Source organism: Ochotona princeps, chromosome 3, assembly GCF_030435755.1.
Source record: "Ochotona princeps isolate mOchPri1 chromosome 3, mOchPri1.hap1, whole genome shotgun sequence".
Lineage (NCBI taxonomy): Eukaryota > Metazoa > Chordata > Mammalia > Lagomorpha > Ochotonidae > Ochotona > Ochotona princeps.
Window position 1 is genome coordinate 117,729,681 of NC_080834.1, and position 20,886 is coordinate 117,750,566.

A 20,886-nucleotide genomic window follows, 5' to 3' on the forward strand; every position below is an offset into this window, starting at 1 on the left:
CTGTAAGTATGTTACTCTAGTCTGATCAACATGAAGGATGAGGAGTAAACTTTAAGATTTTATCAGCCAGAAAAATATTCTCCAATAGTCATTCATCAAAATGAAAGCTGTTAGGTAAATTGTCTTCAGGGCAGATTGTCCAATGCTCGGGTTTCTTTGATTAAACCTTACAAGGGAATGTGTAAACATGTTATTGCCTGAGTTGTGTTGTCTGCCTCTTGTAATAATTACCATGGGACAGTAGAATAGTGCAAGGTTGTAGAAAGACCACAAGCTTTGAAACAGGTCAACCTTGGAATTGAACTTCAGACCCGTTACTAACCAATGGAGTGGTTCAGAGACTTCCCGCTCCTTTGTTTCTCAATCTACGATTCAATGGTTTTGTTTGTTTTTATTTTTCCTTTTCATCTGTGAAAGCTGGTAATGATAAAACGATTCAGCGTTACTAATGATAATCATTGCTCCAATTAAAACATTTCTTTGTAAGAGGAGATGTCAGTTTTCTCCAATTCCATACCAATTTTGAATATTTTTGTTGTGCTGTAAGATTTTATGAACTTTAAAGTGACTTGTCTTTCAACATTTTCGGATTGCCTTATACATGAAATTTGGGACTGAGATGAGGAATGCCTTAAGCATATTGGATAGAGCTTCTGAAAAAATAACTAATTTTCACCCAAGACACGTTTTTATTTGGAATCGGTTGAAGAACTGAGGAGTTCTCTCAAAGACTTGCTGTGGTTGACTTAGGATTCCCACCACTGTGCATGGTGTCAAGGAGCTCAGCTGCCTCCTTTCTCTCTGTAGACCTTCTCGGGGAACGTGAATGCTGACAGCGTGGTGCACCACAAGCTCCCACACTCTGTGAGAGCCCGCCTCATTCGCTTTGTGCCCTTGCGGTGGAACCCAAGTGGGAAGATTGGCATGAGGGTCGAGGTCTATGGATGCTCCTACAGTAAGTACCCCACATAGCATTTATACTTGTCCTGTGTGTTTCAGTGCACTAAACACAGAATGTTGGTTAATCCCTATTATAACTGACAACAATTTTGAAACCTTTTCTAGATGTTAAATATATTTATATATAATAAAATATAAAATAAATATAAAAATATTTGAAAGTATATATTAAATGTATTATGTATATACATAAATACAGGGTGTGTGTATATATATATATATATATATATATATATACATATATATATATACATATATATATCTATATATATATATATATAGATAGTGTGTGTGTGTGTACTCTTGTCGCTGTCCCGCAGCGATGGACTTGGTGCACGGAGCCGATAATAACACACGTGGACCCTGACTGATGGTCAAAGCCATAGTTTATTAGTGGCATCAAACTTTATACACTGAGGGCCATACAGGATAAGGGAGGAAGTATTGAGCTCATCAACAAAACCATCAATGCTTTTGTTTGGAACTCTTTTGTCTTGTATATTCCACCAGGTGTTCTCATATACATACTCTCCACTCAACTGTTCTTATGCAAATGATATCCAATAAGGTATACAAAATGTAGCCATTTGGTTATTCTCCTCCAAATATTATCCAACCAACTGTAATCCTGTGCTCACTGACCTTCTAGGGTCACAATGTCCTCCTACATACTCTAAGACATACTAATCAATGCAGAAGCAGGGAAAAATCTTCTATTTCGTGCTGAAGATTTGAAATGTGATAATATCATAGAGACTCAGTAAAAATCTAAGTCAAGAGCTTTTGCTGTTCGAACAACATTGTTTCCCTTGGAATAAAAGAGAACTTTAAGCTTAGTTCTTTTTCAGATGTGGGATGAGTTAGTATGAAATTTCCCTTCCTGAGGGAACAGACAGTAGTTCTGTTATAGAAGAAGGCATGTTTCAAATTATAACTCACAAAGTATCTCTGTCTGGGAATGATGCCTTCCACTCATTCATCTATAGCTTATTTCTACTGAATGTAAAAGTGGAACGCTATTGTCTACACGGGATGACTGAAAACATGGGCAGCATTGGCATTACAGTAGAATCCGACCAAAATTAGGCCAGGAGTCTTTCATCCCTAAAATTCATTCTTTTTCACTGAAGTCTAGTTTTATCATAATAAAACTTTTACCTTGGGCCTGGCGGCATGGCCTAGTGGCTAAGGTCCTCGCCTTGAACGCCCTGGGATCCCATATGGGCGCCGGTTCTAATCCCGGCAGCACCACTTCCTGTCCAGCTCCCTGATTGTGGCCTGGGAAAGCAGTTGAGGACGGCCCAATGCTTTGGGACCCTGCACTCGTGTGGGAGACCCGGAAGAGGTTCCTGGTTCCCGGCTTTGGATGGCGCGCACCACTCCGTTGCGGCTTACTTGGGGAGTGAATCATCGGAGGGAAGATCTTCCTCTCTGTCTCTCCTCCTCTCTGTATATCCAGCTTTCCAATAATAATAAATCTTTAAAAAAAAAAAAAAACTTTTAGCTTTAGTACTAAATCTGTGCCACTCCTGTGCCAAAAAACCAGGGGTACTAGTAGATAACACTTGATCACTGCCATTGTGACCTAAATCAATTCTTCAGGTTCCTGGGTATGATTGCAGAATTGCAGAATGGCTGTACATCCCTTTCCTCAGAGACATCAATTGCATACAGACAGTAGAACATGGAACTCACTGTACATGTCACAATCTTCTAGCTCCATCCCATAGATGATTTCTGGGAACAGAGATCCCCTACATTCCCAGCTAAAAAATGTTAAGAAGTTCCCCAAGTACAATACGAGCATAGAGTAGTTGATAAGAGTAAAGTTCTGGACAGTAATTTGCTGCTAAAATGCCTGTGTTTATTTGCAGAAGCACTTTCTGAAAGAGTGCTGTGTAGGACATAGGCATCAGCAATGAGATGGGCCAAGGAAGGACTGCTTGCTGCTTGTTCCCCTGCATCAGAAGGCACAGGGTATCTAACGGGCATAGATTCCCTCTTCCTAGAATCTAGAATCTCCTCTAACTCCTTCCTTGACAATATGTGGCCAAGCCAGTTCAATAATATTTATTTTTAAGTGAAATATGGAGATTTCATGCTGACAAATTGCTTGTTTTTGTTGTTTCGTCAGCCATCTATTTTGGTCTATAGCAATTGTATTGCTCCTTAAAATGCCCTCATTCTTGTGTTTCTTCCTACTCTATTGAAATGTCTTTCGTGTTCATCTGCATTGTTAACTTGTACAGAAAGACTTGGAGCAGCAGAGGGTAAAATATGTGCAATGAAATTGAAGGCTACTTTTGAGTTTTATGTTGAGCTTTCTCTGGCCATGGGTGTTTATGCGTGCTCCAATTAGAAAACAAGATACCTGCAATAGTGTGCATATTTCTTTGAAAAGTTAGATGGTTCCTGGGTATACTGAAGCCCAACTGGATCCTTTGTCAAGTAGGTCCTCTCGGGCAATAAACCTCCAGGGTAATATGTCTATTGATGGGCAGGGAATCACTTAAGGAACTGCAGTCACACAGTCTCCTGTCAGGAGCCCCAAACCAAGGACTGTGCAGTCCTGAATTCCGACCCTGGTGCGTTCATGTTTATCCTTGTGGAGCGGGAATATTAACCTCAATTTCAATCTAAAATCCATGTTCTATGTTTCTGCTGTATCTAATTCTCCCTTCCAGAATCTTCTTATCATTTTGTTAAATTGTGTGATTCCTCTAAACGTAAAACTCCATTCTACGTGCTGATGAACATAACAATTAGGAAGGTATTCTGGCTCCAAGAGTGTTTTTTTAAGAGGTTCACAGGATATGTGTACAATGAAAAAAACTATGCATGGATTTCAAAATGTTTTGCACCAGAATAATTTTTTTTTAAACTTCATTTTTCTAAGAGATATTTCAGAGATATTCAACTAAAGAGTAATCAAGGGAGTATTGCGAAATGTCTGATTTTTACAATCACAGTTTTTTTTTACTTCTTTCTATTATTATTTATTAGAATTTTACGATACAGTTCCTTAGGCCCTGATATTTCCCTTGCCCCTCCCAAAATTCTATCCCCCTCCACTGAGTTTTCCTACATTATTACTGTAGTATAGTTCTTCATAAACAGTCATATGTCCATCGTTGTGGGCACGGACAATGTAAGGTAGTTCAACATCTTATTTTCAAAACGTAGTTAACAGTTTCATTGGAGTTCATCTTTTGTCTGGAAGTAGAGATTCATACTGCATTGCATCATCACATCTGGATATGATACTCTCCATTACACAGTTACTGTGCATCCCCTTAAATGAAAAGTCACACGACAAAATCAACAGTAGGAAGAAAAAGAGGAATTAAAAATGCCATGAGGCCAAATAACATGCTACTGTTTAAGTAATGTGTGGCCACAGAAGCAAAAATTAGGAACCTTGTTGAAGAAAATGATGCTATTGTATTATCTGTGAGTCTGTGAAGAATTTAATGGGAAAGAAAATGTTTTGAAGAGATAAACAAACAAACAAAAAAAAACATCAATCACAGATTTTAAAGAAAGTAGCTGGTCCTGGTCCATCTGAGCTGGCTGGATTCAATTGGCACTGAGTTTTGCTGAGGACAGCTGGGACTTCACTGGGGAAGAATAAAATTAATCTATGGAGTGTAAATTTACTGTTTTCTGTGTGGGCTACACTACAGGTTTCACATTTGCTTGGCCAGCCTCAGAACTGCATGAGGCAATCTCTTGCAATAAAACTTTCAGTGTGGGCAGAATTGCCACTGGGTCTGTTTCTGTGGAAGAACCTTGATTTGCAGAGTGCCTCAAAGAATGGACTTCAGTCGGGGTCATTAGAGATCTATGCCTGTGTTCACTGCATTTTTCTCATCTCACTTGGCCTCGCAGTGGGATTCGATTCAGATACTGTTTCTTTTTGCCTGCCCCCCCAAAAAAGTTGCTTATTCTCTTGGTTTGCTTGTTAACCTTGGTATTTCCCAGGTCCCAGTGTTAACATTCTACGTATTCTCTTGTTGCTCTATACCTACCTGAATTAGCAGAGTTCCATGAGAGCATCACCACCTGTATGTTTTCCCCAAAGCTGTTTCTCTTGGCCTGTCCTCTGGAATGATCTTTGCCATTGCCAACTGGAAATCTGTAATTGAAAGTAAAACACATATCACAAACTTCGTATAGCACATATTTAAGTCTGGTTTACTTATACCTTTATTAGCTTACTTCTTCTTTGCCACAGACTCGAGTTCTGTGCAACTTACCTACAACCCATGGTAGCTCTGTGATTCATTCCTCCTGAATACAATCTAAATCCCTGCACTTGCACCTTTGAAAATACACACTTCTGTCAACATTCACCTGATGTCCTGTGCTTCAGTAAGCTCCTATTTCCTTAGAACAATCTCCCCAACCCCATTTTTCATATACATCATCGTATGTGTGAAATCTCAAAGCCAGCATTGTGGCATGCAGTTCAACATGTTGCCTACAATGCTGGCATCACATCTGCACATTAGATGGTGTTCCACCTGCTCCATTTCTTATCCAAATCCATGGTAATTACCTGCGAATGGCAGGAGAACACGACCCATGTGTCTGAGCTCTTTTAACCTGCTTTGAAGCTCCAGATGAAGCTTCTGGTTTTGAGTGGCTATTTAAGGAATGAACTAATGGATGGAAGCTATCTCCTTACACCCCTCTGTAACTCTGCAGCTCTGTGTTTCAAACAAATACATGAATCTTTAGAAACGGAAGTAAGCATCCCTTTTGCTTTCTTTACCTAGTGGAAATTTGTGATTCATTAGGAAAATAAGACTCCATATTGGGCAGTTTTTTTCAAGTTCCTCTCCCCCATCCCCGCCCCGCCTGTGTAAGTCAAATGGGCCTTCTCTGTGTTTTGAAGTGCATGGGCATCGGAGCAATAGTCAGGGAGGTCACACCTGGGCACTGATGTGTTTGGAATATTTGCTGTGTGAAGGTAGTCCTCACCTCCATCAGCCTTTGCAAAGACTGTGGCATGACTTGGCATTTATCCTGAGGATTTCTGCATCTATTGGCTGGGTTTTCACATTCTATGGAGTTTTTCACTGCATCATCATTTCAACAAACTACAAATTAAATTGAGTTTTCAATAATGAGATTCTAAAAATCAATTTGTAGAAAAAGAGGAAAAAGTTTCTGCTCCAGGAAGTACACTTCTGACAACTGTATCCAACAGCGGTTGGATTGGCTGGTTATTGGATGTAGCAGTTAGGATGTCACTGTGGACATCCTGCACTCACACACATCCAGGTGGGAGTGCCTGGCGCTGAGTCCTGGCTCGAATTCTGCACTAGTTTCTTGTTAATACGCAACCTGTGAAGCAGCAGGTGCTGGATGGTCCAGTGGTGTGGTTGGGTTTTAGGAGGAAACTGAAATCAGGAGCAGAGCTGGGCCTGAAGCCAGGTGCTCCCACCTGGGATGCAGCTGATGCAGGTGGCACTTTAAATCCTGTGTCACACGCCTGTCACCCAGTAATTGCTGTTGTGATATTCTTGGGAAGTGAAACCTCTGTGGGATAATTTTGTTTCTTATAGGACTGGATGAATTCTCAAGGAAGGAGCAACTGCTCACTCGTGCAAGACTGGCTGAGTTGCCATGACCATGAGTTGTTACCATAAATCAAAGACAGATCTCATGACTGTTCCCATCCACACACAGCCTTCCACTTTCTTCCAGTAACTGAAATAGCAAGGGATGTTTTGCCATGCCAGCTTCACAACCACGCAGAAATTAGTCTATTTCCTTGTATACCCCCAGCCTGAGATATTCTGTGATAACAATAGAAACAAAGACAGCAGGTGATCAGATAAGTTTGCAGAAAACAAAAGCAAAAATAGTAAAAAAAAAAAAAAAGCTGGAGTTCTTACTAACAATATATATCCATCATTTATTTTTCCTTACAGAAAATGATTTAAGAATGATAGAATGATTTCTGCCTTAATCTCAAACTGAAACTCACATGATTTTACTGTTTCTTGAACTTCCATCCTCAGAGATCTGACTGTGGTTCCAATCTTTTTTTTTTTTTCTTAAGATTTTTTTTTATTGGAAAGTCTGATTTACAGAGATAAAAGGTCTTCCATCCACTGATTTACTCCACCAAGTGGCAGTAACAGATGGAGCTTGAGCTGAACCGGTCAGAAGCTAGATCATAATTGCTGTGATGGACGAAGAAGGAGGGCATGCAGTCCAGTCGGAGGAAAAGAATGTGTGACCACCAGAACTTAACCAAAAAGTAATTTATTTCCTTATTTCCTTTGAGAGGTGTCCTTGTGGCAAAAAACCATCAAAAGATGAGAAAATTAAATTAATGAAAAGTATCAGAGAAAATAGTGGCAAAATAATACATTTTATTCATATGTATTTACTGATGCAGTTTTTAACATGAGTTTCTTTTTTTTTATTTTCCTAGGTCTTTTTATTTATAAATTCTATCATTGTCTTTGAGCAAATAAAACACTCCCCCCTCCAGTCCCTGCCCTCTGTTTTTTGTATTTTTAATTCATTAATTACATTGTATTATGTGACACAGTTTCATAGGTACTTGGATTCTCCCCAACCCTCCCCAAACCCTCCCACCATGGTGTATTCCTCCACCTTGTTGCATAACCACAGTTCAAGTTCAGTTGAGATTCCCCCATTGCAAGCATATACCAAACATAGAGTCCAGCATCTTATTGTCCAGTCAAGTTCAACGGCTTCTTAGGTATACCCTCTCTGGTCTGAAGACAGAGCTAGCAGAGTATCATCCCGATCAATTAAAAGCTCCAACATACCATCAGCAAAAATTATGTTATGTATAACATGTTATGTTATGTATGTTATATGTTGTGTATAAACTAAAATTGAAATGTCAATGAGGTGGTCACAGAAGGTGGTTAAGAACTCGCATTTACTTTTAACATATTGGTTACTCATTACTATGTCAATTAATTCCATAACATGAGTTTCTTATTACAGCCTTACAATCAGGTATATCAGTACGGACAATATCATGCACCAATAGTCATGTCCCACAGACTAGTACCAGTTAGCCAAAGTGGCTCCCAGTGGGGGAGCAGCTCCCCAGGCTGGCTGCTCCTTTTGCTCTGTGTTGCTCCCAGAGAAGTAATAGCCATTCTGATCTGTGTTCTCTCCCATCAGAGGGCACCTCCCATCCTGTCTCACCCTCACCCTGATGCTCCAGGAAGCTAGCAGCCACATTCATCCATCTTCTCTCCCATCAGATGGCTCTGTCTACTCTGTCTCTCATTCACGCTGAGGCTGGTGGTTCTCAGCAAGCTCACTGTGTCAGGATGGTAACCCACCATCATGTATGGGCTACCATACATTTAAAATGAGCAATGTAGAATGATGAAATTATGAACAGTGACTTCAACAGGGCACAGAATGAGTGGACATGCAGAAGTGTTCTCTGTGCTACGAAGCCTCAAGTTTAAACATTGCATGCCTATGGCAATGGGGGGAATGCAACAAGGGCTATATGTGACATTTACATGGCTGTGCAAATGACAGCCCTTGTGCTGTGACTCAGCATGAAGGAGATAACCGCATTGGGAAGCAGACATCTTCCTGTCCATCCCTCAATCTAACCCTGCAGATTTCCTGCACCTTGCTTTACACTATCCCTTCTCAAACCCTCGAGGCTCTTTTCTTCCCACAAGGAGCATTTAAGACCAATTTACCTGCTCACTTCCTCTACATGCACAACTTTCTGCCCTCTTCTTTCCAATCTTTGAGGGACACAGTGTGAACTTGCTACTCCTTGCTGGTCAGAGAATCTCCTGCTGACACAATTATTGTCTCAACAGTGAGTCACAGTGGAAAACTGGCAAAAAAGCAAAACAAAACCAGAAACAAATATGTCTACCCTGCACATCTGGACAATTTAATCTGGACTATCTAAGACAGAATGTAGCAGGGCAGGATATTTGGGGGCAGGATATTTGGGGGTAACTTAGAGTTCTTTATTCAGGAAGCTGCTGACTCAATAAGTGAAAATGTTTCTTTAGGGTGGGAACTGAGTGACAACCACCACGGGTGGATATTTGGGCATAAGAGACTCTGCTTTGCAAAATAATCATTGCTACAACTCCTGCTACCCGCTGCTGAATTAATTAGCATAACGTGCCAATCAGAACAACCTCATTTTTTATGTTCTATTACTTTATTAGTACATTTGCATCTCACAGCAGTCTTCCCTAATGCACATAATGATTCTCATTTTGCAGACAAGCAAGACATCCTTAATGTGGTGAGGTTGCCCGGGGTGATCAAGGAAGACTAGTTGCACATCCATGGTCTTATCCACACAGTGGCCCTCATTACTGCATGACGAATGGTTGCTGGCTGGATGTAGCATGTGAACTGGGGAGTTCCTAAGAAGAGTGAAAATCTTGGTGAAAATCTTTCTGTATCTAGTTTCTTCTAACACCTAAGAAGCCCTCAGCCACTTTCATTGTTTGGAGCTATTTTTTTTCCATAGCAATTAATCGTGAAATTAATTTAATTACAAGAAAGCATGATTTAATTAAACTTTTTGGTTTTAGAAAATGAAATTTACAAAGGAGGTTTTTAGATCTTTGATTTGCAAAGCACTTAGTTGTATTCTAAAGTTGAAGCATTTAAATAGCGTTATCAAGAATAAAAATGGGTTTTCCTGGTTGTTGAATTTGAAATAAGAATAATTCCAAACACCCCACACTCCCAATTGATACTATGACACATAAGACAGGGAATGCCAATTATGCTTAAAGTTATGATTAAATAGGCTTATACCTGTTATTTAAAATGCATAAGATGCCTCAGAAATATATTTAGAATTTGAAAAATAGGATAATAGTATGGAAGTAATGTGCAATAGCCATCTTACATAAAATTCCTCTTGGTTTTTTTGGTACAAACTTGTGAGATATTTTTTCTTTTAAAATTATTATTATTATTTTTGACACAGTTCTATAGGCTGTCAGATGTGTTTGCACCCATCAAAATCATGACTGCCTGGCCTTCTCCTTCCTGGTTTAACAACAATGAATGGACACGGTTGTCCATAAACACTAAAGTGATATATTTTGCCAACACAGGGCAAGATAGAAATCAAAAGGACAGGAGTAAATATCGAAGATTCCATGGAAAAATGGAATTTAAAACTAAGTTGATCCAGGCACGAGAATTTTTGAAAACTGTGCTGTGTTTTCACAGTATACATCTTCCATGATGATGATGAAGTTTTTTTTATTTCCCCTGTATGTCCAAATACCATTTTGCTGAAGGACTCCTCCTGGGCCTAGAGTTCTAGGAAGACGGTGTTATTTAACCAGACTTGCCATAAAAGTGCATTTACATTTTCCAATAGTGAACATGAGACAGTAAATTGAGCAGTCCCCAACTCTCAGATGGGAATGAATAGGAAAGCTAAGTGGTGAGCGGCCACTACACAATGAAGCATAAGCTGGTTTTGGAACATGCTCAGCTTTTGCCCTGAAGTCAAAGCTGGCAAGGCACTAACGGGAACTCTTACCTCTAGGCTCTCATCAGCTGGCATTGACACAGGTAGCATATGGCTTGGCTTCTTGTAATTCCCCTAAGCTTGAACAGGGTTGGCCTAGTCTATGGACTTGCTCTGAGAGAGGACATTCCAGGCATTGAGAACAATCCTGTGACCTGGAGAGCAGCTGGGGTGGAAAATGAGCAGTTATTTTGCGGGCACACACTGACATTTTTTCTCCCCGGACTCTCTCCATGTACAGAATCTGACATTGCCAACTTTGACGGCCGGAGCTTGCTGCTGTACAGGTTCAGTCAGAAGCTCATGAGCACTCTCAAAGATGTCATCTTCCTCAAGTTTAAGAGCCTGCAAGGAGATGGGGTCCTGTTCCACGGAGAGGGTCAACGCGGAGACCACATTACCCTGGAGCTCCAGAAAGGAAGGCTCGCCCTGCATCTCAACTTGGGTAGGACAGGCATGGCTTCTTTCATTCTTTGTGCCAGGCCAAGAGGGACTCCTTTACTGGGCACGATATCCCCATTCTTACAGGGGTAGAGAAGCGATTTGATTTTGACATGTTTACACCACAGACATTCTTTGACACAAGGTAGCATACCTACTTAGGAAATGCTGCAATATGTTAAAGTGATTCACTTTCCATCCTGTTTATTGATTCCTTCTAGTAACACAAACTCTAACGTACATTTAGAAAATGTATCTGTTTATTTTCAAAGGTTTATTTATTTTTGATACAGAGAGTCAAAAACAAAGATGGATAGGGGGAGGAAGAGTGGGATACTGGTTATCTGCCCAAATGCCTACAGTGAGTGAGTGAGTGTGCTGAAGTCAAGACTGGGAGCACAATCCTTGTGTCTCACATGACAAGCAGCAATCCAGCGACTAAGCCCTCACCTGCTTCCTCCCAGGGTCTGTGTGAGCAAGAAGATGGAGTCAGGAATCAAGTGCTGAGACCAGTCCTTCCAAAGCCAAATACAAGTGCGTTACTTCTCTGCTTAATTGCATATTATCATGGCGCTTGTTCAAAATCTGCTCTGCCAGCTGCACTTACAAAACATAGATATCAATGAAAAGTAAAAATGAAGAAGGACTTTTTTTGGCTTGATTATTGTTTTTGGTGAGTGAAGTGAACCTATTTTGAGGCATAGGAAGTGTAAGTATCTGGAAATGTCTAGACTTTGTAAAGAGGACCTTTCTATTTTTTTTTTAATCCATTTTATTGTATTGTTGTTGACAATCTTTACATAGTTAACTATAGTTGAAGGAAAAACAAGAAAAAGAAAAAAAAGGTTCAGGGGGATAGGGAGGTGGGCAATGCTATTATGTCCATATTGTTTCCATCATGTATCTGAGGTAAAGGGGGATATTGAGGGAGAAGCCCCACCTGGTTTCCCGCCCACCCCAAGTCCCGGATGTGGGGCATGCTCTGAGATATGTGCTCAAGTGGTGTTAATAGTTCTCCAGTTATGAGTCACTGCCAGTTGGACCTTTCTATTTTTTAAGATTTTTATTTATTTTCATTGTAAAGTCAGATACAGCAAGAAGTAATTATTTGCAAGAGACAGAGAAGAACTTTCATCCATCGATTCACTCCCAAGCAGCCACAACAGCGGGAGCTGGGCCTATCCAAAGCCAGGAGCTTGGACCTTCTTCCAGGTCTGTCATGTGGATGAAGGTCACCAAGGCTTTGGCCCATATTCTAATACTTTTCCAAGCCACAAGCAGGGAGCTGGATAGCAAATGAGAGTGAGTCTACTAGGATTAGAACTGGTACCCATATGGGATTCCAGTGCACTTGTAAGGAGGAGACTTTAGCTGCTAGGCTACTGTGCCAGGCCCAAGGGGGGGGGGGGCTTTTCTTTAAATGCCCTGACTGCTTAAGTGCAACTCAGAGTGGGCAGATGCCAACCAGGATACTGTAGGACTACCTCTAGATTCTTACATAGGCGGGACTTAACCTCTCCTTGTGGGCTGGCTTCCATCACTACAGGGAGGTGTATTTGAGGTGTGTTTCACTGTAGCCAATTTGCTACCCCAGGGCAAGAGAGAGGGGAGTTTAACCTCTTGTATGTGGTCAAAGGCATATATGGAGGCTTAGGCTAGTACAGGCAGCAGGGAGTGGATTCTCAGGGGTGTACAATCAGACTCCACAGGGAAACTAACAAGCAAAATGTAGTAAGAGCAAAGCTGAAGAAAAAGTGAACTTGTTCTCTTGAGAATGACTATTGGCCTACTATTTGATGTGGGTTACTACTAAGGATGTGGGAAGATCATTGCCTTTTAGTTCCAGAGGGGTACCCTAAAAATTTCATGCAAATGTATGTTATGAAAAAAATACACAATCTGGCATGGGAGGTGTTCTGATGGAGGCGCCTAGGCAACTCCTCTGGCAGGACACAGTCCCTGCAGGTTAGCGCAAGAAGCATGATAGGAAACAGCCCAGAATAGGCCATGGAAAGTTTCCCACTGGCATACATTTGGCATGGGTCGGAGGCAGACCAGGCTGAATCAGGTCACGTCATCCACTGACAAATCTGAACACCAGAACAGAGTGTGGGTCTAGCCGGGTTTGGTCACGACAAAAACCAGTGCACAATAGAGAATGCTAAGGTGAGGTTGCTTGTACCGGATGTGACCGCAGCACCCAACCAGTACACGTGTGAGAACTAGGAATGGAGTGGGCAGAGTCGGCAGGGGAATATAGGAGGGGGGTCCCCTTGCCGAACAGCTACTCCTACTGGAGAGTGTGGGCTAGGATGGGAGCAGACCACACTAAGCAGGGCTACAACACCTGTGGGCCTCATGTGGACCAGATCAGGGAAAAGCCAGACTGGGCTAATTGTTCCCACTGGTGCAAACAAACATTAAAGTGGGTGAGGGTTGTTTGGGCTTAGCCACCACATCAGCTGGCAGAAGCTGGCACTGGGGGTAATTCTGTCAAGTCATACCACAGAACTACCTGGAGAGTGCATAATCCGGGAGTGACAGCAACCTGGGTGGGAAATAGTGGGCTCCTCCCTCTTAGGTTACCACTCCCACAGGAGGGCATGAAAACTAGGACGGCGACGGGGTGGTGAGGGCTGGGGTGGCTAGACAGAGAGGCACTCAACAACAGCCATGAAGACTGGATAGTTGAGCTGGTTAGATAGAACTAAGCTTCAACACCTATCAACATGTACGAGAGCCAAATGGGGTGTGGGACACACTGGACTAGTCTGCTACACATACTGGCAAGCCAGGGTAGGGGGCGGGCCTGGTGGGGGTTATTGCAGGTTGCTCCAACTAGGCTGCAGCTCCCACTGGTTTATCTGAGGGCCGACTGTGTGCTGGGCAGAACCAGGTTGGACTGCAACACTCATTGGTTCCAGTGGAAGTCGGGGCTCAAAACAGAACCAACCCAACAATTGCAACCACCAGCTGATTGGGGTGATGGACTGTGGTGGGCCCTGTACTTGCTAGAACACACAAGAATCTGGTCTGGGAATACCTCCAAATTTCTTTGGGGATCTCCCCAGTAGAAATGCTGGACTCAGAACCCTATCCCAGAAACGACAGAAGACAGAACAAGTCAATCAACCATCTCAGCTATATGTTGGTAGCGAAATACTGGGCAAATGGAGACTCTATGATGGACTATGTCAATCAGTGGATTCTTCAAAGACCTCATTGTGCTTGGAGTGACGATATTGGCAGCGATTCATAACTGTTGAACTCTCAAAACCACCTGAGCAAGAATCTCGGAGAATGCCCGATATCCGGGACTTGGAGTGGGTGGGAAACTGGGTGGGGCTTCTCCCTCAATACTCCCTTTACCTCAGATACATGAAGAAAACAACATGTAAATAATAGTCTTAACCCTTCCCTATAGCCCTTGTACCTTTTTAACCTTAATTAACAATGTAAAGATTGTCAAAAAATATAATAAAAAATTTTAAAAAAGTTAAAAAAAGAAAAAATATACAGTTTCAAAAAATTGCGAATACCAAAAGCAATAATGGTGGGTTTAATTTTAGATGAACTTTAAAAAAATACACTGCTATTTATTTTTAAAGAAAAAAACAAAGTCCTAACAGAACGTGTTTTGCAAGATTGGATTGCGTGGAGTTTGGAACCAAAGCACAGATATCTCAACTATTATTAGTAGAGGTCCTGGTGCAATTGCTCAGTGGCTAAACTCTCACTTTGAAAGAGCTGGGATCAGATAAGAATGCCAGTTCATGTCCTGGGTGTTCCACTTCCATTGTAATTCCCTGCTTGTCCCGTGGGAAAACAGTAGTGGATGGACAGAATGTTTGGAAACCTGTTCCTGCGTGGAAGACCTGGAAGGCACTCCTCGCCCTGGATTTGCCAGCTCCAGTCATTGCAGCACTGTGGAAATGAACAGGGGGAGGGAAGATCTTTCTCTCCATCTCTCCTTCTCTCTATAAATCTGTCTTAACAGTTAAGATTATTTTTAAAAAATTATCAATAGATCCATAAGGAGGAAGAGGAAAACTGACTCACACCTGAAAAAACCAATTATATACTTAGGACTTGGTGTGATAGTTATAAAGTCTTAATTAAACATTCGTGCATTCCAAAGGTTCATAGGAAAGAATACTTTTATAGAATTTAAACAGTTGCTTGGAAAACCAAAGTCCCTGAGTGGAATACCTATGTGCATATCCCAGCTCTGCTTCCTATTCCAGCTTCCTGCAGTGCACACCCTGGGAAGCTGCAAGGCCTGGCTTGAGCAACTGTAGCTCTTGCACCCACAGTTACACTTGGATTGTGTTCTGGGCTGCTTTCTTGGGCCTGGCCTAGCAGTAGCTGTTTAGGGTATTTAGTAGCCTGTGGATGAGAGATCTGTTTACACCTCTGTCTCTTTGATTTTCAAGTAAAAATTTAAAAAAAAAAATATTTTTTAAGGTACTCAAAAACTGGTGTCAAAAATATACACTTTTCCCAATACAGAACAATAAAACTGGCAATGTATCAAGAACGAACTTAAAAGGTTCCAGGAAATAAGCAATATACAAAAACTGCATGGATGACCAATTGCATGAGACAAGTTTTCATTTAATTAGAAATAAGATTTTCTGCTATGCTTCTTTCCCACAAGTTAGCTTCTGCACAGCTTTTTGTTTTCTGTGCTTCATAATTGCCCATGAGAGTTTTTATCTTGCCTTAATAAATCGGAAACTGGGGCCTGGTGCCCTAGCCCAGCAGCTAAAGTTCACACCTTGACCATGCCTGGATCCAATATAGGTACTAATTCTAATCCTGTCAGACTGGATCCCATCCAGCTCCATGCCTGTGGCCTGGGAAAACAGTAGAGGACAGTCCAGAGCCTCAGGACACTGCACCTGTGTGGGAGACCCAGAAGAGGCTCCTGGTTCTTGGCTTCAGATCTGCTCAGTTCTTGCTGCTGCAGCTGCTTGGGAGTGAATCCATGGATGAATTATCTTCCTATCTGTCTCTTATCCTCTCTGTATATCTGACTATGTAATAAAAATGAATAAATATTTAAAAAAACAAGAAAGGTAAATTGGAAACTGGTTAAACCTGGTGATTAAATATTGCCAGCCACAGTGGTAAACCTTAAACCAGATATTCTGAGATGGAGAGTTTGATAATTCCTCATTGTAACTTCTAATGGTGAGGATTTCCAGGGGGGTGTTCTGCAAGGCGCCATTTTCTGTTTTCCTTGGTAGGATCAGAACCGCACTTCCTAACAGAAAGCACAGATTCTCTTGTTTCAGTTACACAATTTGTTTTAATAGAAGATATGTTACAAAATATAGTAACTAATGACAGGAAATGTACGAATTCATGAATACACCTTTCAGGCTAATTGAAAGTAAGCTTATAATGCGTGGCAGAGTCTGGAATCAACATAGACCCAGGAATGAAATCCAGGTAGATTTATACATGGTGTGCAGGTAGATCCAGGTGTAGAATGCAAAGAGATTAATTTGTGGAATTCAGGTAGATTTGGGTGAGTAATCCAGTAGATCCAGTTGTAGAATCCAGGTAGATAGAGTTATGGAATCCAGGCAGATTCAGATGTGGAATAGATAGATGGGGGTTCCAAATCCAGGTACATACATGCACAAAATGAAGGTAGATCCATGTGTGTAATGCAGGTAGATTCAGGTGTTGAAGCCAGGCAGAAAAAAAAATGTATCAAATTTAGGAAGATCAAGGTGTGAAACCTAGGTAAATCCATGTTTGGATTCTATGTAGATCCTAATGTAGAATCCAGGTGAGTCCAGGTGTGCAATCCAGATAGATCCATGTGCGGAAATCAGGTAGAAACAGTAATAGACTCAAGGATCATCCAGGTGTTGAAAGCAAATAGATCTATATGTGAAATGCAAGTAGATTCATGTGTGGAATCCAGGAAGATCCACATGAGGAAGCCAAGTAAATCAATGCAGGGATTCCAGGTAGATTAAGGTGTGGAATTCAGGTAGATCTTGTGGAAGCTCTGTACTTCCAGCCATGGAATACCAGTGTTGGAATCCAAGTAAATGTAAGTGGGGAATTAGGGAAGATCCAGGTGTGGATTACAGGTAGATCAAGACAGGTTATGATTCAGATTTTAAGTCCTGAAAGTTTCATGTATGGAATCCAGGTAGGTCCAGGTGTGGAATACAGGTAGATCCACATGTGAAGTCTAGAATAGATCCAGGTGTGGAAATAAGGTAGGTCCAGGCATAAAATTCAAATAGAACTGGACAGGGAAATTTAGGTATGGAATCTGGGTATATCCAGGAATAAACCCAGGTAGTTTGTGGAATCCAACTAGATACAGGTGTGAGATCCAGGAATATTTAAGGATGGCATGCAAGTAGATTTATGTGTGGAATTCACATACATTCAGGCATGGTATGCAGGGAGATCCAGGTATGGATCCAGATACGTTCAGCAATAAAATCCATTCAGAGCCAGGAATGAAACTGAGGTAAATCAAGGTATGGAATACAGGTAGATCCAAGACCAAAAAGCAAGTAGCTCCAGCGGGGAATCAAGGAAGATATAGATGTGGTATACAAGAATATTCAAGTGTGAAATCAAGGTTGTTCAAATTGTAGAAAGGCAGGTAGATTCAAGTGTTGAATACAGGTACAAAAAAATATGGAATACATGTATAAAATCCAGTTTGGACTAGCTGGTCCAGAAATAAAATCTGGGTAGATTGAGCGAAGGAAAAATGGGAGTATCAGGGAATTTTAAGGATTGCAATGAAGGAAAATCCCAGCATAGTATACTGGAATATGCAGGTGTGGAAAACAGGTAGTACAGTTGTGGTATCCGTGTAGATTAAAATAAAAGCGGGATGCCGCTAGATGCAGAAATAAACTTCATGCATCCAGGAATGCAATTCGCAGAGCTCCAGGAAAATATACAGAATAAACCAGCTATGGAATGCAGATAGATCACAGAATAAGAACCAGTCTGAGGCAGAAGTCCATGAAATTCCAGGATTAAAGTCCAGGAAGATCCAGGAATAGAATCCAAATACATCCAGGAAGAAAAACCATGTAGCTCCATGTATAAAATCCACGTAGTGTCAGGTGTATCTGCCAGAGAGATCCAGACAAAGTATGTAGGTAGAACCTGGAATAAAAGCCAGAAATCTCAAGGTTTAAAAAAAAAAAAAATAGGGCCCGGCGGCGTGGCCTAGCGGCTAAAGTCCTCGCCTTGAAAGCCCCGGGATCCCATATGGGCGCCGGTTCTAGTCCCGGCAGCTCCACTTCCCATCCAGCTCCCTGCTTGTGGCCTGGGAAAGCAGTTGAGGACGGCCCAATGCATTGGGACACTGCACCCGCGTGGGAGACCTGGAAGAGGTTCCTGGTTCCCGGCTTCGGATCGGCGCGCATCAGCCCGTTGCAGCTCACTTGGGGAGTGAATCATCGGACGGAAGATCTTCCTCTCTGTCTCTCCTTCTCTGTGTATATCTGGCTGCAATAAAATGAATAAATCTATAAAAAAAAATAGATCCAAGAATGGAATCAGAATAGATAAATAAACAGAATGCAGGTAGATCCAAGAATAAATTTCAGGCATCCGGGAATGCAATACTCAGAGCTCTGGGAAAATTAAACTGGGTAATTCAGGTATGGAATGCAAGCAGATCTCAGAATAAAAAAAATAGCTAGAAGAAAAACAAATTCATGTAGATCAAGGAATAATCTCCAGATAGATCTACGAATAAATTCCAAATAGATCCATAATAACAATCAGGAAGTTCCATGAAAAAAATGATTGTATTCTCAGAGAAATCATCCAGATGGATGATGGATCCAGGTGGATCCAGGAAGAAAATCAAAGAAAGCTGCAAGAAAAAATTTAGAGGCAACAACAGAATAAGGATAGATCTACAAACACAATGAAAGTAGATGCAGGAATTAATTTCAGCCATGCAGGAAAAAAACAAAGAGTTTCAGGAAAGTTATGTAGAAAAATTATGAAATGGAGCACAGCTAGATTCCAGTTTCAAAACCATATAGAGGCAGGAATAAATTCCGTGTAGATCCAGGAATAAAGTCCAAAAACATCCAGAAATAACAACCAGGTAGATGCACGAACAAAATCCTTGTAGTCATGGCTGTATCATCCAATAAGACCCAACACTGTAGGCAGGTAGATCCAGGAAGAAAACCAAAGAAGCTCCAGCGGAATGCAGGCAGAACCAGGAATCAATCTCAGACATCCAGGAAACAACAAAAGAGCTACAGGAAAATTATGGAGGATAATCCAGGTAGGCAATACAGGTAGATCCCAGCATAAAACAAGGAAGAGGCAGGAATAAATTCCACGTAGATCCAGGAATAAATTCCAAATGAATCCAGAAATAACAACAAGGTAGATCCACGAATTAAATCCTTGCAATCTCTGCTGTATCATCAAGATAGATCGAGATATGTACGCAGGTAGATTCAGGAAGAAAAATGAGGAAACAGCAGGGAAAACAATAATATTCCTGCAACGAATCAGGATAGATCCACAAATGGAATGCAGGCAGATCCAGGAATAATTTCTGGCACCCAGGGAACAACAAACGGAGCTCCAAGAAAATTAGGCAGGATAATCCAGGTATGGAATACAGCTAGATCCCAGATCAAAACCAGGCAGAGGCAAGAATAGATTCCATGTAGATCCAGGAATAAAGTCCAAATACATCCACAAAATGCGACCAGCTAGACCCAAGAATAAAATGCTTGCAATATCGGCTGTATCATCCAAATACAATAAGACACTGTAGGCTAGTAGATCCAGGAAGACAACGAAAAAGCTCCAGGAAAAAAACATTATATCCATAAATCAAATAAGCAGAGATCCACAAACGAAATGCAGGCAGATCCAGGAATCAATTTCAGGCATCCAGGAAACAACAAACAGAGATCCAGGAAAAATTATATAGCATAATCCAGGGATGGAATACAGCTAGATCCCAGAATCAAAACCAGGCAGAGGCAGGAATAAATTCGACGCAGATCCAGGAATAAACTCCAAATAATTCCAAAATAACAACCAGGTAGATACAAGAATAAAATTCTTGTAGTCTTGAGTGTTTCATCCAGGTATCCAGACACTGTAAGCAGGTACATTGGGGAAGAAAACCTAGGAAAAAGCAAGGAAAATTATATGCACTAACTGAATCAGGACAGATCTATAAACGAAATGCAGGAAGATCCAGGAATCAATTTCAGGCATACAGGAAACAACAAACAGAGTTCCAGGAAAATTATGCAGAATAATCCAGGTATGGAATACAGCTAGATCTCAGAATCAAAACCAGGCAGAGGCAGGAATAAATTCTATGTAGTTCCAGGAATAAATTCCAAATACATCCACAAACAGCAAACAATTAGATCCACTAAGACAATCCTTGTAATCTCTGCTGTATCATCCATACAGACCCAGACACTGTAGGCAAATCGATCCAGAAAGAAAACCAAAGAAGCTCCAAAAAAAAAATTATGTCCACCAATACAATCAGGATAGATCCATAAGTGGAATGCATGCAGATCAAGGAATATTTCAGGCATCCAGGAAACAATACAGAGAGCTCCAGGAAAAATTTTACGGGATAATCCAGGTATGGAGTACAGCTAGATTCAATAATCAGGGAGAGGCAGGAATAAAGTCACTGTAGATCCAGGAATAAACTCCAAATAATTCCAAAATAACAACCAGGTAGGATCCACAAATAAAATCCAAGCAGTCTTGAGTGTATCATCCAGATAGATCCAGACACTACAGGCCCATAGATCCAGGAAGAAAACCAAGGAAACAGCAGGGAAACATTACATCCACAAATGGTTCAGGACAAATCCACAAACGGAATGCAGGCAAATCCAGGAATAAATTTCAGGCATGCAGGAAACAACAAACGG

General features: G+C 41.2%; 1 protein-coding gene across 1 annotated transcript in view; it reads left to right on the plus strand.

Moving 5' to 3' along the window:
• LOC131479844 (contactin-associated protein-like 5) overlaps positions 1-20,886 on the plus strand; it is a 556,228-nt gene that overhangs the window by 138,003 nt on the left and 397,339 nt on the right. The window contains exons 4-5 of the mRNA XM_058661311.1: positions 808-955; positions 10,746-10,949. Of these exons, the coding sequence (XP_058517294.1) occupies positions 808-955; positions 10,746-10,949 (352 nt within the window). The remainder of the gene's footprint in view (positions 1-807; positions 956-10,745; positions 10,950-20,886) is intronic.